The sequence below is a fragment of the Dendrobates tinctorius genome, unplaced genomic scaffold, assembly GCF_039654945.1.
Source record: "Dendrobates tinctorius isolate UK_male_01 unplaced genomic scaffold, ASM3965494v1 ptg000203l, whole genome shotgun sequence".
NCBI classification, from domain to species: Eukaryota; Metazoa; Chordata; class Amphibia; order Anura; family Dendrobatidae; genus Dendrobates; species Dendrobates tinctorius.
The window spans coordinates 19,521,479-19,538,367 of NW_027361870.1; the positions used below are offsets into that span (position 1 = coordinate 19,521,479).

General features: G+C 45.5%; 1 protein-coding gene across 1 annotated transcript in view; it reads right to left on the reverse strand.

Moving 5' to 3' along the window:
- PLCB1 (phospholipase C beta 1) overlaps positions 1-16,889 on the reverse strand; it is a 1,254,316-nt gene that overhangs the window by 352,782 nt on the left and 884,645 nt on the right. The window contains exons 17-20 of the mRNA XM_073553862.1: positions 3,863-3,947; positions 3,177-3,301; positions 869-1,023; positions 331-495 (exon numbers count right to left, since the gene is read on the reverse strand). Of these exons, the coding sequence (XP_073409963.1) occupies positions 331-495; positions 869-1,023; positions 3,177-3,301; positions 3,863-3,947 (530 nt within the window). The remainder of the gene's footprint in view (positions 1-330; positions 496-868; positions 1,024-3,176; positions 3,302-3,862; positions 3,948-16,889) is intronic.

Genomic DNA, 16,889 nt, shown 5'->3' on the forward strand with positions numbered 1-16,889 from the left:
GCTCTCGCTGATGGGATGATGTGGGATATTAGGGTTAGTAGTCTGGTAGTTCTGGCTGATGGGATGATGTGGGATATTAGGAGTAGTAGCCCGGTAGCTCTCGCTGATGGGATGATGTGGGATATTAGGGGTAGTAGTCTGGTAGCTCTCGCTGATGGGATGATGTGGGATATTATAGTGAATGTGGCTATGCAGAGTGGGCGGGGCTCTACACTCAGCTTTATATATATAGATATAATCATTATAATTTGTTATAACTAACCGTAGTTAGTTACTATGCCCGGGCAACACCGGGCTCTTCAGCTAGTACCTAAAATATTATTGATTTACCTTTTTGAAAACAATGGGTTCCTCTTCCCAAACTGGGTTCACTGCATTGCCTTGTGATGTCTTTGTTTTCAGTGCTTTTCTTCTAGTGTCAACTGGTAAGCCGAACATGTCCACTTCTACATATGTGCCGACCTTCTTATCGGACAGGAACTGTCCAGAAATTATCTAAAAGGCAAAGAACAACATAAGATAGGTCTAAAAAAATCATATATATTGATCCCCAAGTTTATAAAAACAAAAGAAATTTCAAGATGACAGATTGATGAGATAGATAGATACAGTAGATAGATAGATAGATAGATAGATACAGGTAGATAGATGATATAGATAAGATATAGATAGATGATAGATAGATAGATAGATAGATAGATAGATAGATAGATAGACATATAGATAGATGAGATAGATAAGAGATAGATAGCATAGGCAGCTAGATAGATAAATAGACAGATAATAGATAGACAGATAGGTGATAGATGATTGATAGATAGATGACAGACAACAGATAGATAGATAGATAGGTGATAGATAGATTTACCTTAACAGACAATGTGTTTGCAACTATCCCATCTACTGTTGTCTCGGTAAATGGATCAAAATGTTTATCTGGCCTTCTCATAAACTCTGGTTTTAATCTGTATCCACATTTACCATTATATTCATACATCCCCATATTAAGTTGCATAGAAAAATCTGTAGATGAAAAAAAAATTAGTATTTCCTCAATATTATAACTGATATGGTGTATCTAGGCTGCTCTGCATAATCACCCTGTGAGCAACCATTCCCTCTTAAGGGCCTGTCACACTAAGCGATATCGCTAGCAATATCGCTATAACTAGTGACGTTATAGCGATATTGCTAGCGATATCGCTATGTCTGATACTTACCTACGACCGGCTCCCCCGCTGGTTATCGCTGATCGCGCGAGAACGTCCAGGACTGTTTCTCGTCGTCAGCTTCCTGCGGCGCTTCCTGCTGTGACGACGAGCGACGCGTGGAGCCGGGCGGGAGGACGCAGGATCGCCTGGTGTGACAGGTAAGTAGTGACCCCCATCCCCAGCAATGTCGCTAGTGAGATCTGCCTGTGTGGCAGCTCACTAGCGACCACTTAGCGAAGTACCAGCGATCCTGACTGCATCATATCGCTGGTCGGGATCGCTGGTGCATCGCTAAGTGTGACAGTACCTTTAGAAAAGACCATAAAAAATATACGGAGTGCACTAAATCACACAAAATGAAGAGGCCCACATCGCTGGAACTGTATTGAAGTTTAAAAAACATAATACTCAGGGAAGTAGCAAGGATAAAACAAGAGCAAAAAAATCACCATGAAAAGTCTTCTTTAAGTAAAAAGTATGACTATATTATTTGAGTGAGTCTCATCCTTGCCATATCTCCATTGTACAGGCTTGTGGTGGTGGCCGGTGGCCTCTGATTCCAGCACGTGGGCTGAGCAGGGTGATCAGTAAGGCTGTGTCAGGTCCAGTTGCTCGATAACACGGTGTGACATTCACAACGTGCGGCCATATAGGTATTGTGCGGTGACGTTGCAGGAGAGGGTCGGTTGACACTATTTATCAGGGCGGACAATCCATATATGAGGGCCATGATGCTTGAAATCTAATTGACAAAACATTCATGGCAGTGTCTGCTGGTGTGACTGCACAGAAACCAGATTTTTGTTTGAAAGCCCTCGGATTCTGGAAACCCAAACAAAACTAAATGGGACTTTCTATCCCAACAGTTTCCATGTGGGCTTCAGTCGATCATCACTTCAAAGAAAAATCTATTCAATATGATGTTCTGTGCTCTCAGACCACCACAGATAATCTAAAGAAAATACATTGTGCATGATTGTGGACCTGACTGATAGAATTACATGGCACCTCTGATATCCGAATGTGTGGTTTCTGATTTACAGGGGGATAAAGGTCACGTGAAGGTTTTGCAGGGGTCAAAAGATGGCCACTGAGTTTGCATTTAGATTATGTGTTGACCTAATAAAAAACAACTATTGCTCCCCTAACACTTCTTTTGACCTTCTGATCTCTGTCCCATGCCTGGAGTCCCAATTCCAATGGCTTCTGGATCCACAGGACGTAGATACAGATGAACACTACAGCGTAGCTGGCAGCCATCAGCACCTTGCTCCACCATTCATCCTGTGTTGGAGATTTAGTGCTTCAGGTACGATGATGGCGCTAGTTCATTCGAGATGTGGATAGCCTTACTCTGCACACAGCACATACTGGACTATCACTTTGTGGGAACGGGCGTAGGTAGGTCTTTTTTGGTGACGGAAGGAGGGCAACAGACAATACTGTATACACAATATATTTGGGGGCATCATACTGTAATGGAGGCTCTGTGGAGAATCATACTGTGTTGGGGGACACAGTGTTGGCATCATACTGTGCTTGGGATAACATTAGGGGCATCATAGTGTGTGTTAGGGCCACTGTGTGACCATCAGAATTTTTGAGTGAGAGACACCATGGGGGCATCATAATGTGTATGGGGGCACCTTAGGGTAGGGCATCACAATGTGCGTGAGGGGCACTGTGAGGCATCATAATACGTGTGTGAGGGGCAAAGTGGTCATTAGAATGTGTGTGAGGGAGACTCTGGGGCATTAGGATTTTTGTGTAAGGGACATTTGGGGGGCATTATACTGTGCATGGGGGGGCACGATAGTTGCAAAAAGTTTGGGCGACTTCACTGTTGGGATATCTCACTGCATCATACTGTGTGGATGCCATGAAAGGATAATAATTGATTGCCCAATGCTACACTTGTTCATAGACTAACAAAAGGCATTGTACACTAAAAGGCATCCTTCTTACCTATTGTTTGGAAGTTAAGAGCTACCATTTGACAACCAGCGTTCCAGAAGACCTGAGGCATGTAGTTAGATGAATCTACTCTGGTTCCTTTTGGATAAATTCGACTAAGCTGCATTTTATTATATCTGCAAGTTTTAAGTTAAAGATCTTGAAGAACGAGACAGAAAAATGGAAAAATTAAATTTTCCTCATTGACGTCAATGTTCGTGTTTCCTCTAAGCCAGTCACTCCAGATAAGAAAGCGTTAAAATTACATACAAAAAAAGGTCAACCACCCAATGTCACATATACAGTACCTACCTATAAATATGCCAAAGTATCACAAAGGGAGAAGTAACTAGATCACATCTATAATAAAATATAACTTTTGGATCCTTCCAGGATTCTGGAGAAACAAAGAAAAGGTCCAATGCACATGAGACTGCAGACTGTGCCCTATACAGCACCATGCATGTCACAGGCAGGGATTATAGGGTTATTCCCATCTCCAAGATCCTATCCCAATGTGTAGTAGGCATAATAAAAATAATACTAACAAACACCTCCAATTATAAATGTAGTATAGCTTTTCTGATCCACTATGTCTCTTTCCTCATGTGCAGGGCATTACAGGACCTTAGGTATTCATGATTACGACCACTAGCATCTACACGTCACTATATAATTATCATTCAAGAAAAGGATACTCTACAAATTCTACAGGAGATTTCGTTAGCTGCTCCAGACCCTTGGTTTCCACATAGGAGGACATTTCATAGCTCTTGTTTCTTTCTGAAAGTGAAACACATGAATGATATTATATTACGTGACATTATATTATTATATTTATATATGATACTAGATGGTGGCCCGATTCTATCGCATCGGGTATTCTAGAATCTCTGTTAAAATAAAAAATAGTGATACTCACCTTCCGACGGCCCCCAGACTCTGTCCCTCCTCTCACCACGCTCCCGGCATCTTCCGGTCCCAGTAATGCTTAGCGCGAAACACCGCTGATGACATCGCGCTCTCACAAGAGTGACGTCATCTTTGGCCCTTCTCGCTAATCATTACTGGGACTGGAAGATGCCGGGAGCGTGGTGAGAGGAGGGACAGAGTCCGGGGGCCGTCAGAAGGTGAGTATATAACTATTTTTTATTTTAACAGAGACTCTAAACTACCCAATGCGATAGACTCGGGCCACCATCTAGTGTATTATACTCATGTTACACCCGGAGCTGCTGTCACTGTTCTGCTGTTACCAAATGTATTGTACTCCAGTTACAGCCAGAGCTGCAGTCACTGTTCTGCTGTTACCTAATGTTTTGTACTCCAGTTACACCCAGAGCTGCTGTCACTGTTCTGCTGTTATCTAATGTATTGTACTCCAGTACTCCAGTTACTCCCAGAGCTGCAGTCACTGTTCTGCTCTTACCCAATGTACTGCTGTTACACCCAGAGCTGAAGTCACTGTTCTGCTGTTACCTAATGTAGTGTACTCCAGTTACACCCAGATCTGCAGTCACTGTTATGCTGTTACCTAATGTAGTGTACTCCAGTTACAGCCAGAGCTGCAGTCACTGTTCTGCTGTTACCTAATGTATTGTACTCCAGTTACACCCAGAGCTGCTGTCACTGTTCTGCTGTTATCTAATGTATTTTACTCCAGTTACTCCCAGAGCTGCAGTCACTGTTCTGCTCTTACCTAATGTATTATACTCCTGTTACAGCCAGAGCTGCAGTCACTGTCCAGATCTTACCTAATGTATTGTACTCCAGTTACACCCAGAGCTGCAGTCACTTTTCTGCCTTTACCTAATGTATTGTACTCCAAAATATGTACAGGACTATGCCTGTGTAATGAGCGATGCAGTAGTGATGCCTTAACTGATGTAATGTGCCTGTACAATAAGCAATGCAGCCGTGTTGCCGCGACAACTAAGCAACTGCCGTGACCAATCAGCAAGGCGGGATTTCCATTATAGACAGACAGACAGAATTAGACAATTATATAGTATATATTATTGAAATTATTACTAGAAAAGTTTTCAATATTTAAAGAATTTAAGCAGGAATAGATTACGGTTGAAGGAACATTTGTCTAGCATTCATACTTGATACAACATAAGACACGCAAGCCTAAAATTAGGCAGATGAGTCTAGCAATGCGCCAAGATAACAGGAAAGTGGATTTTCTCTGTACTGCTGATTCTCCAGTCAAGGATCCGAGGACCAAGATTTGTTAAAAGTGGTTTATTGTCAACGTGTTTTGAAGTCAACTGATTCCTTCTTCAGAACAACCACATGTATACAGAACGATGAACTTATGTACACTTAAATATATCAAAAATTCCAGTAAAGGCGCCAAAAGAAAAGACATGGGGAGACAATCACATGGGATGTACGTCATTTTTTTCATGCAAAAAATACAATCAATTTATTACATCAAAATTAAAAGAATACATTGTTCCTGTTGTCGTTCTATCCTATCTAATGATTTTAATGATTGTGTAGAATTATTGCATAAAATTATTAAAGACAGAAAAAGAAAAAAAAGAAAAATAGTTTTATTCAATTAAAAATTGAATGGCGGATTCAAACTCCTGTGCACATAGGCAGTCTGGGCTACCGCCTGGGGTTGAGGTTTCGGGGTCCCATCGCCAAATTGCCCTCATTATAATGTTTTGTGAGCCGCCATCTGCTGCGCACATATCCCAGCAGGGAGTTTTCCTGGAGTTGCGCCACAGACGATGCAGAATGGCTGCTCAGCTCCAGGGGAGCTCCTGTCACATCTGTTGTGCTAGAGTGATGACATCATCGCCCTAGCATCTTCACACTGGCCAGACCAGAAGTGGAGTCTCGGGGACCGCACTAGAACGCTAAAGGAATGGAAGCAAGGTGAGTATATCTGTATGTCTTTTTTTTAATAATATATGTATGAGACGTGAGGATACAAGAGGCTATAATGGGGCTCACAATGTATACAGGAGGCTATATAGGGGCTCACACTGTATGCAGGGGCTCACACTGAATATAGGCGGCTTTATAGGGGCTAGAACTGTATACAGGAGGCTATATAGAGGTTCACAATGTATACAGGAGGCTATATAGGTGCTCACACTGTATACAGGAGGCTATATAGGGGCTCACACTGTATACAGGAGGCTATACAGGGTTCACACTGTATACAGGAGGAGATATAGGGGTTCACAATGTAAACAGGAGGCTATACAAGGGCTCACAATATATACAGGAGGCTATACAGGGGTTCACACATTATACAGGAGGCTATATAGGGGATCAAACTGTATACAGGAGGTTATGTGCTGGCTCATACTGTATATAGGATGCTATATGGGGGCTCATCCTGTATACAGGAGGCTATATAGGTGCTCTCACTGTATATAGGAGGCTATGTGCAGGCTGATACTGTATATAGGGTCTATATTGGGGTTAACACAGTATACAGGAAGCTATGTGCAGGCTGGCTATGTGCAAGCTAAGCTCATACTGTATAAAGGAGACTAAGTGCAGGCTCATACTGAACACAGAAGGCTACGGGCAGGCTCATACTGCATACAGGAGGCTGTGTGGGGCTTATACTTTATACAGTAGGCTATGTGTGAGCTCATAGTGCATACAGGAGGCTATGTGCAGGCTCATACTGTATACAAGAGGAGATGACAGGGGCTCACACTGTATAAAGGAGGCTATACAGGGGTTCACACTGTATATTGAAGCCTATGTGTAGGCTCAATGTATACAGGAGGCTATGTGCCTGCTCATACTGTATATAGGAGGCTATGTACTGTATGGGCTCATACCGTATATAGGAGGCTATGTGCGGGCTCATACTGCATACAGAAGGCTATGTGCGGGATTATAATGGATACAGGAGGCTATATAGAGGCTCACACTGTATACATGAGGCTATACAGGGGCTCACACTCTATAAAGGAGGCAATATAGGGGCTCACACTGTATACAGGAGGCTATATAAGGGCTCACACTGTATACAGGAGGCTATATAGGGGCTCACACTGTATACAGGAGGCTACAGGGACTCACACCGTACAAAGTAGGATATACAGGGGCTCACACTTTATATTAGAGGCTAAGTGTGGGCTCATACTGTATACAGGAGCCTAAGTGTCTGCTCATACTGTATATAGGAGGCTATGTATGGGATCATACTGTATATGGGAGGCCATGTGTGGGCTCATACTGTATACAGGAAGCTATACAGAGGCTCACACTGTATACCTGAGGCTATACAGGAGCTCACACTGTATACAGGAGGCAATATAGGGGCTCACACTGTATACAGGAGGCTATATATGAGCTCACACTGTATACAGGAGGCTATATAGGGGCTCACACTATACAGGAGGCTATATATGAGCTCACACTGTATACAGGAGGCTATATAGGGGCTCACACTGTATAGAATAGGCTATATAGGGGCTCACACTGTATACAGGAGGCTATATAGGGGCTCACACTGTATACAGGAGGCTAAAGGGACTCACACTATAACGTAGGCTATACAGGGGCTCACACTGTATACTGGAGGCTATGTGTGCGCTCATACTGTATACAGGAGGCTGTGTGTCTGCTCATACTGTATATATGAGGCTATGTATGGGCTCATACTGTATATAGAAGACTATGTGGGGCTTATACTATATATAGGAGGCTTTGTGCGGGCTCATACTGTATATAGGAGCCTATGTGTGGGGTCCTATAGCATATGGGTGGCTATTTGCGGCCTCATATTGTATATATGAGGCTATGTTGGCTCATACTGTTGTGGTGCAGTGACCACTGTGTCCGCTAGGGGGCGCTGTGTGGGTGTCCCAGGACAGCCGTATAAACATTCCCATTGCCCTGATAGGTGTAGGATACTGAAAGATCATAATGATCAGCAGAGGTACTGCTGACTAGTACGTTCTGTTACAATGTGTCAGGGAAGCCTGTGTGTGGTTGTCTGCAATAGGACCTTGGGTGAGGTCATAGCCATGTGATCACCTGTGGGTGTGGTTATGGACCATATAAGGTACCTGAGGTCTGGTCACATGGGGGTGAATGTAGGGACCCGATTGGTCCAGAGAGGAAGGTCCCGCTGACATAGGGCTTCCTGCCTGACAGCACATGTGGACGCTGTGTGTAATGGCGATGTGTGCCTGTTAGTTCCCTGGAGGGAATGAACGTGCAGCATGGTGAAACAGCACGAGGCAACCCTGACATGGATAAGATAACTTGGTGGCTAGAAAGCCTGCGCATTGAACAGTGCATAATTTGTGTGATGCAAGGATAACAGAGCTGAACTCTGTAATGGACGCAATGCTGACTGTATGCTGTTTTCTGTTGCTGTGACGGTTTATGAAGCTGAAATAAACCGCATGGATTATACTGCTTTATGAAAACCCGTGCTGGATGTGACTTATTCGCTGCCAAGTGAGTGTTCCCCAACCTTGAATGACAGCGCTACCTCACAAATGGTGGAGAACTGCTAACGACAATATAGTAGCCTTGTTGCTGGGGGCAACGGAAAAGGACTGCCAAAAAAAAAAAAACTTTGTTCCTAAGGGCTGCAGTTCCAACAGCACATGTTGCAGTGCTGGCAACGCTGAGCCAGGAGGGCTGACTGTTGTGAAAGCCGTATACTGACAGCAGCTCAGTGAAAGAGACTGGTGATTGCTAGGGTGCCTCTGCGGATAAGAGGTACCCGAGGACCTGTGTGGCCGACACAGGTAACGACAGGTGTTCGTTGTTGTACTGACCTGGATCAGTGAGCAAGGTCCTGAGGGTCAGTGTTGGGAGGTTCTGGGAGAGGAATCTGTTCCCTGGAACACATGGTATGACCTTGGACCTGGTGAAGCCGGTGTGTTGGGAGACCCTGGGAGGAGAGTCGGCTCCCTGAATAGCACCCAGTGTGCCCTGTGTGTTGGACGGTCTCAGGCGGAGACGGTACGTCCTGAATAGCGCACAGACAGGATACGGGAGTTTTTGGAGTTTTTTCGTGCATGTGTTTTTTCTTTTTTTTTCCTCTGCAAAACCTGAAGGTGCTTGCTGTGGCTCAGTGGGGTCACGAAGGTCTCGCAGCACAGGGACCTGGTGTTTTCTTTTTTGGGATCTCCTCTTTCAGCATTGGTGGCAGACGCTGTCTGTCTACACCATCCTGTTGCAGCTTTATTGCATGTGACTAAGCGGATACAGTAGTTGTGGCTTTACACAACTATTAAGGGTGAGTACCCTGTATTATTTCTTTATACCCATTATACCTGCACTGGTAAGGCCCTATGGGCACGCTTTTGTGGTTTCTTTTATCTTCGAGGGTGACAAGCGGCTTCCGGTAACCCGGCGGGGTTACGAAGGGGACAAGCGGCTTCCGGTGGATCGGCGGGTCCACGAAGACGGCGCAGCAGGAGCTGCAGTGCCACCAGTAGCTGTGTGTGAACAGCAGCCGGTGATCGGTGACAGCAGGAGCTGTGGTGGTGCCAACAAAGACTTGTGTGGTATCGTAAGAGACACAAACTGTGTGGTGTGAACTGTGGTCTGAGAAGACCGGTATAACAGACATGGGGAGATCCCGAAAGGGGGTGGAGTCCCAACAGGGGGCGGTGACCCAAATCGGGGTAGTAGCCCAAAAGGGGGTGGAGTCCCAAATTGGCGCGTTAACCCAAAAAGGGGTGGAGTCCCAGGAGGGGGCGGCAACCCAAAGTGGGGTGGTGGTCCAGAAAAGGGCCAAGTTTGAAGAAATGACAGCACTAGTTGACTCAGTGGGTATGTCTGGAGTACCGCAGTGTGTGTGTATGACTTGGTCAGAATGTGGGATATCCTTTCCGGATAGTGACGATGGGCCGCAGGTGTGTACCGTGATGCTGCATCGGGAAGGAGTCCCTGGTAGGCTGGACTCAAAGAGTCAGGTGACTCTCACAGGAACTCCGCTCATTTTAGCTCTGACCGAGAAAAACGTCAGAGTTCGCTGCCTCCACGGGGTCATCGTGAATTATAAGGTGGACAGAGTGCTAATTGAGATGACAAAGGGGGAGTGCCAAAGTGGTAGTATGCCACCAAACTTAGTGCATACCTTTGAGAGGCGCCGGGACTTTGTCATGTTTAAAGATGTGGGGCAGGAGGATAGAGACATTTCTACTGTAGGGCTAGCAGACACTGAGACGCTGATGCCTCCTAACGTGGACAGGCCAGACGTAAGGGCGACCGGAGAAAGAATTGCGTCAGACGAATTTACTGACCTGACGTCACCTGAAGCGTTCCACAGTGTGAATGAGAATGGTGTGGTAAACAAAAAGAGTGGAGCTGACACACGGATAGAGAGTGTCTTGGGGGTTCACCATACGGTGTGGTGTGACTGTGACGTGTTATTGCCAGTAGCCACCACTAGGACAGAATCTAATGCTGTGCTGACTGAAACTCATGACAGGACTGCTGGTAACCTAATCGAGAGGATAACGGGAATAGAAACACAGTCAGAGGGTAACCGGGGGGTTCACTCGACTGATAGGACTGACTCAGTGGTACCCTTTGATGATATAGTTAAAGAATTAGTGGTGCGACATGTGCTGGCCAAAAGAGAACAAGATCAGGAGATACAACTAATAAAAGAGACAGTGGAAGAAAATGTCAAACAAGAGAGAATCTTGAGACAATTGGCCGAGCACAAGGTGGAGGGGCTCGAAAAAGAAGCCTTGGAGCTCAGAGGTCACCTGTCCACCTGGCAAAGTGTGAACAAGAGCCTTAAGGAAGAGAGAGAGGAACTCAGAGGAGTAGTAGAAGGCCTTCTGCGGGAGAAGAGCTTGGACGAAGATGTGCAGCAGCTGGGTCCGAGTGATAACAAGACGGAACTGCCGATACCTATCTTGGCAAAGGCTCGCGAAGAGATAAAATCTCCTGAAGTTGGTGAGCAAAGAGCCGAAGAAGACAGTAACCTGGTCGGGTCAACTGTAGTGAGGGAAGTGTCCGTGGTAAAGCCAGAGTCTTCTGTCCAGGAAGAGAGCAAGACCACGACCTTCAAATCTGTGATCGAGGTACCCGAAAACATGCAAGAAGCCTGTGCGGAGGAAGGGGTACATGAGGCTTTCAAAGAGGCGGTCAAAGCGTGTGAGGTGCACTGGGCACCTGAGACTCGGCAGTTGGTGATAGTATCAGCCAGGGAAGATACATCAAACCGAGTAGCTGTCCTGAAAGAGATGCATTTGCAGTGTCTACGTGTCAAACAATTGGTTAGGCAGAGTAATATGAAGGCTGCTCGACGCCTAGAGATAGCAAGAGAGGCTATGGATCGGTTGGGTTTGAGGAAAGATGTGGTTCCGGTACCCAAAACTCTGATTGGGAGAATCATTGGAAGGTCCGGGAAGGTAATGCAAGACCTTGTGAATATCTCCGGTGTGGTGAGGGTGAGGATCCCTCCTGATGATGACCAGGTATCCAGGGAAGTGGATAGGATTTCCATCATGGTGGTTGGCTCCGTGGAAAGCCTGAGAGAATTTCGGATGCTCGTGGAGTACCTGCAAGAAATTGAGCAGTTGAGGCTGGACCGTCGGCGAATTAATAAAGAAATACAGAATACCAGGTGGCGGCCGCCTCCAACCCAAGATGTAAGGACCCAAACGGTTCCTCCAAGAAGTGACAGGGCAGATGGCAGAAGAGTGTCAGCAAGGGGTAGTTCGACTGGCAGGATGACGTTGAAAGACCATAGTTCCTGTGAGACGCTGACTGAGTCAGACTCAGACCAGACAGCAGGCTCTACTAAGACTTATGACCGCACCAACCGAAAGAGACGGTCAGTGAGAGAAAGATCAGGTGACGAAGCGTACTGCAGACAGGTGGAGACTAGAGAGTGTCTGACGCAGACAAACCGTGACTGGGGGGTCAAAGACAATGACCGGTATTATGACCGCTGGGAGCGGGGGAGGCCTAACGTAGAGATGAGGCTGTATGACAAATGGAGACGGTTCTCTCGACCTGGTGGGCAAGGTGTAGTGAGTGCCCAGTCTCGAGAGTCGGGGGTTATGCTGTGTGTTCAACCCCACAGGTTTGAACATAGGGGGGAGGTATGTGGTGCAGTGACCGCTGTGTCCGCTAGGGGGCGCTGTGTGGGTGTCCCAGGACAGCCGTATAAACATTCCCATTGCCCTGATAGGTGTAGGATACTGAAAGATCATAATGATCAGCAGAGGTACTGCTGACTAGTACGTTCTGTTACAATGTGTCAGGGAAGCCTGTGTGTGGTTGTCTGCAATAGGACCTTGGGTGAGGTCATAGCCATGTGATCACCTGTGGGTGTGGTTATGGACCATATAAGGTACCTGAGGTCTGGTCACATGGGGGTGAATGCAGGGACCCGATTGGTCCAGAGAGGAAGGTCCCACTGACATAGGGCTTCCTGCCTGACAGCACATGTGGACGCTGTGTGTAATGGCGATGTGTGCCTGTTAGTTCCCTGGAGGGAATAAACGTGCAGCATGGTGAAACAGCACGAGGCAACCCTGACGTGGGTAAGATAACTTGGTGGCTAGAAAGCCTGCGCATTGAACAGTGCATAATTTGTGTGATGCAAGGATAACAGAGCTGAACTCTGTAATGGACGCAATGCTGACTGTATGCTGTTTTCTGTTGCTGTGACGGTTTATGAAGCTGAAATAAACCGCATGGATTATACTACTTTATGAAAACCCGTGCTGGATGTGACTTATTCGCTGCCAAGTGAGTGTTCCCCAACCTTGAATGACAGCGCTACCTCACAAAGTATATAGGGAGCTATGTGGGGGCTCATACTGTATGTAGGGGGCTGTGTGTGGATTCATACTGTATGTACGGTGCTATGTGGGGGCATATTGCCTGGGCCTGTGATCTGTTATCCTCATTGCAGTACAGTTTATGGTCTCCTTTTCTTGTCCTGATTGAAGGAATTCCCTGTTGAAACTCTGAAAGATAGGAGAAACGCATGGGAAGAAGGTGCCATTAAGCTAAGTACACAAGTGTTCAGGCCACATAGGGTCATATATTAGTTCATATCCATAGAAATGTGACTATGAGGTAAATGGATGTTTTGTGGTCTTAATTGCACTGCCAGTTTACTGACCATTTATGATCTGAAGGGTTATTCTTTGTTGTACAAAGACATTATATATGTTTCTTCTTGGACTTTTTTAATGTTTTTTTTTTTCTGGTCACATCTATTTATATACTGTAATTGCCTTGTAATGTTTTCATTTCCTTTTCTGTCCAGATGCCACCTTATCCCAGAAATCCATGCAGAGGGAGTTCCCCGACCACCATATTGGGACACCCAAGTGATGTGTGTCTCAATATGGAAACTGCTGCTGGTACCAACCTATTGCGCGATACCACCAGCGGAACAAAATCGCACCACACACACACTCACTGACACACTCATACACACTCGCACACACTCAAACACACACACCCACTCAGCATCTTGAGCGGTACCACCAGTGGAACACCGTCGCACTGCGCCTGCGCGAATTCCGCGCAGGAGCAGTGACTCATTCGGCTGATCCCGGCGGCAGATGCGCGTTATGTCTACAGGCAGAGGAAGCCGGTCACATTAAAGGGGTTTTCCCATGAATGAAAGTTAATTTTAAAAATTGTCTGTGTCTGACCATGTACGGAGCACACCATATCTTCTGGGCAGGGGAGGAAGCAGAAGACAATACTGACATTATAGAAGGGGATCACAGAGGATTCATTATGTGATGTAAAATATTTCACTGACTGTTTTTAAACAATATTTTATCTCAAAAAAGGTATCCTCCGCGATCTCCTGCTGTAATGTCAGTATTGTCTTTTGCGTCCTCCCCTGCCCAGGAGCTGTGGTATGTTCTGCACACGGTCAGACACAGGGGTGAGAGAGACAGAACACAGGGGGAAGACAGCTCAAACAGGACAGCAATTGATGGGAGAACACAGCACAGGAAGGAGAGAGACAGCAGACATGGGGGATAGCACATGGGGTAGACAGGTCAAAGAAGAGAGCACAGACGGGAGAAGTCAGCACATGAGGAAAAAGAATGGATAGGTGGTTAGTTATACCAAATTATAATGATTATATTGCACATAAATTGTCACTGTATGTCATCTCCTCCTGTATATAGTATAAACTGTGTTCGAAATTATTATGCAAAAAGAGTTTAGGAGTGATAAAGTTAGAATTTTTTTGTTTGTCATTTAAACTCATTGATGGTGATGTGTGTCAGGGCTCTTTATATCACTGAAAGCAATTGCAGATACCTGTGCAAATTAGTTTGGCAGGTGTGTCCAAATAAAGGCAAGACTACTTAAGAAGGCTTTTCCACATTATTAAGTAGCCTATATTTTTTGCCAAAATGGGAAAGAAAAAGGATGTGTCGGCTGCTGAGAAGCAACAAATTGTGGAGTATTTAGGTCAAGGCATGACTACAATCAACACTGCCAAGACACTTCATCGTGATCCTCGCACAATCAAGAAGTATGTAGCTGATTCCCAGCACACACGTGTGTGTGTGTGCTGATAAGGAAAAATTGAGGACTCTTTCCAACAGGCAATTGCGTCAGGTTAAAAGAGCAGCTGCAAAAATGCCTTGTCAGAGCAGCAGACAAGTTTTTGAAGCTGCTGGTGCCTCCAACGTCCCCCGAACAACAAGATTCAGGGTCCTTCAGAGGTTTGCAGCTGTGCGTAAGCTATCCTGTCGACCACCTCTATCCACTGCACACAAGCAGAAACGGCTCCAGTGGCCAAACGATACATGAAGACTGACTTCCAAACTGTTTTGTTCACCGATGAGTGCCGTGCAACGCTCGATGGTCCAGATGGATGGAGTGGAGGATGGCTGGTTGATGGACACCCCATGAAAACACGGCTAAGGCGCCAAAAAGGAGGAGGTGGAGTAATGTTTTGGGCTGGAATTATGGGGAGAGAGATTGTCGGCCCCTTTAGGATCCCTGAAGGGGTAAAGATGAACTCCATAATCTATGTGGAGTTTCTAAAACAGCACTTCCTGCCATGGTTCAAGAGGAAGAACCGTGCTTTCCGCAGCAAGATCATTTTCATGCATGATATTTCACCGTCTCATGCTGCAAATAACACATCTGCATCTCTGGCTGCTACGGGCATAAAAGAGAACAAACTTATGGTGTGGCCACCATCTTCCCCTGACCTCAACCCCATTGAGAACCTCTGGATCATCATCAAAAGGAGTGTCTATGATGGTGGGAGGCAGTTCACATCTAAGCAACAGCTCTGGGAGGGTATTCTGTCCACATGCAAAACAACTGAAGCACAAACCATCCAAAAACTGACAAATTCAATGGACGAGAGAGTTCAGAAGCTTCTTTCGAACAAGGGGTCCTATGTGCAAATGTAACATCACCTAGAATAAAGTTTTGACTTGAAAACTGTTTGATTTCATTTTGTAATAAGCTGATAATGCTTATAACTTCACAATTGACCATTTTTTTGCTCAAAATAAAAAGGTTGAAAACTCTGCTGTGCATAATAATTTGGAACATGCATTTTGAGTGTTTATTATTTTTAAAAATATGCTGTTTTCATAGGCAGTTTGTTCAAAAACATTGCAATTATACTAGAATATTGATGACTGGAAAATAACAATGACTGCAATTCATACAGGTAATTTAGAGAAAATATGAGGAAATTTTTTGCATAATAATTTGGCACACAGTGTATACCTGTGTGTCATCTCTTCCTGTATATAGTATATACCTGTATGTCATCCCCTCCTCTATATAGTATATACCTGTATGTCATCTCCCCTGTATATAGTATTTACCTGTGTCATCTCCTCCTGTATACAGTATATACTTGTATGTCACCTCCTCCTGAATATAGTATATACCTCTATGTCATCTCCTCCTGTATATACTTGTATGTCATCTCCGCCTGTATATAGTATATACCTGTGTCATCTCCCCTGTATACAGCATATACCTGCATCTCATCTCCCTCTGTATATAGTATATACCTGCATGTCATCTCCTGAATATAGCATATACCTGTATTTCATCTCCCCCTGTATATAGTATATATCTGTATGTTATCTCCAGGTCTGTACACGGTGGAGGCGCAATGTCCCTGCAGCTGTCACGATAGTGACTGACCAGGTAAAACGACACCCGCCAGTAGGTAGGTCACCAACAACGCAACAAACAAGGGAACACTGGGGACACAATTACAACAGAGGGCCCTGTGATAGGGAATGGGGAAATGGACACTTCCTGCACTCTCCTAAGGATGTGCCCTGGTCTTCCTGACGTCCCTATATGGCTTCTTTCCAACCGTCGCCAAACAGGATACCTTAGGCCTCGCTTTCCCTGCATTTATCCCTAAGTAGTGAATTGGCAAGTGCGGACACTGGTCCCACCGCTGCACTAATATGCCACCAAGGGAAGATATGACAAATAAGGTAAGGACAAACAACACTTAGCTTTCTGCTGTAAAGCACCGCACAGCAGGATCACGACACCAGATACACCATAAACAGCTGAGGTACCACCACTTCCAGCAAGCTTCTTCTCCTCAGCGTGGTCGCTGCAGAATGACCTCTAACACCGACGGTCAGCTAATGCATCAGGTGACCCTTTGAAGGGAGGTGGGAGTGGTCATCACCGGCATAAGCAAATCCAACAGCCATGTAATTACACCAGCGGCCACCGGGGGGGGAAAAAACTGAGATTAACCCCCGATGG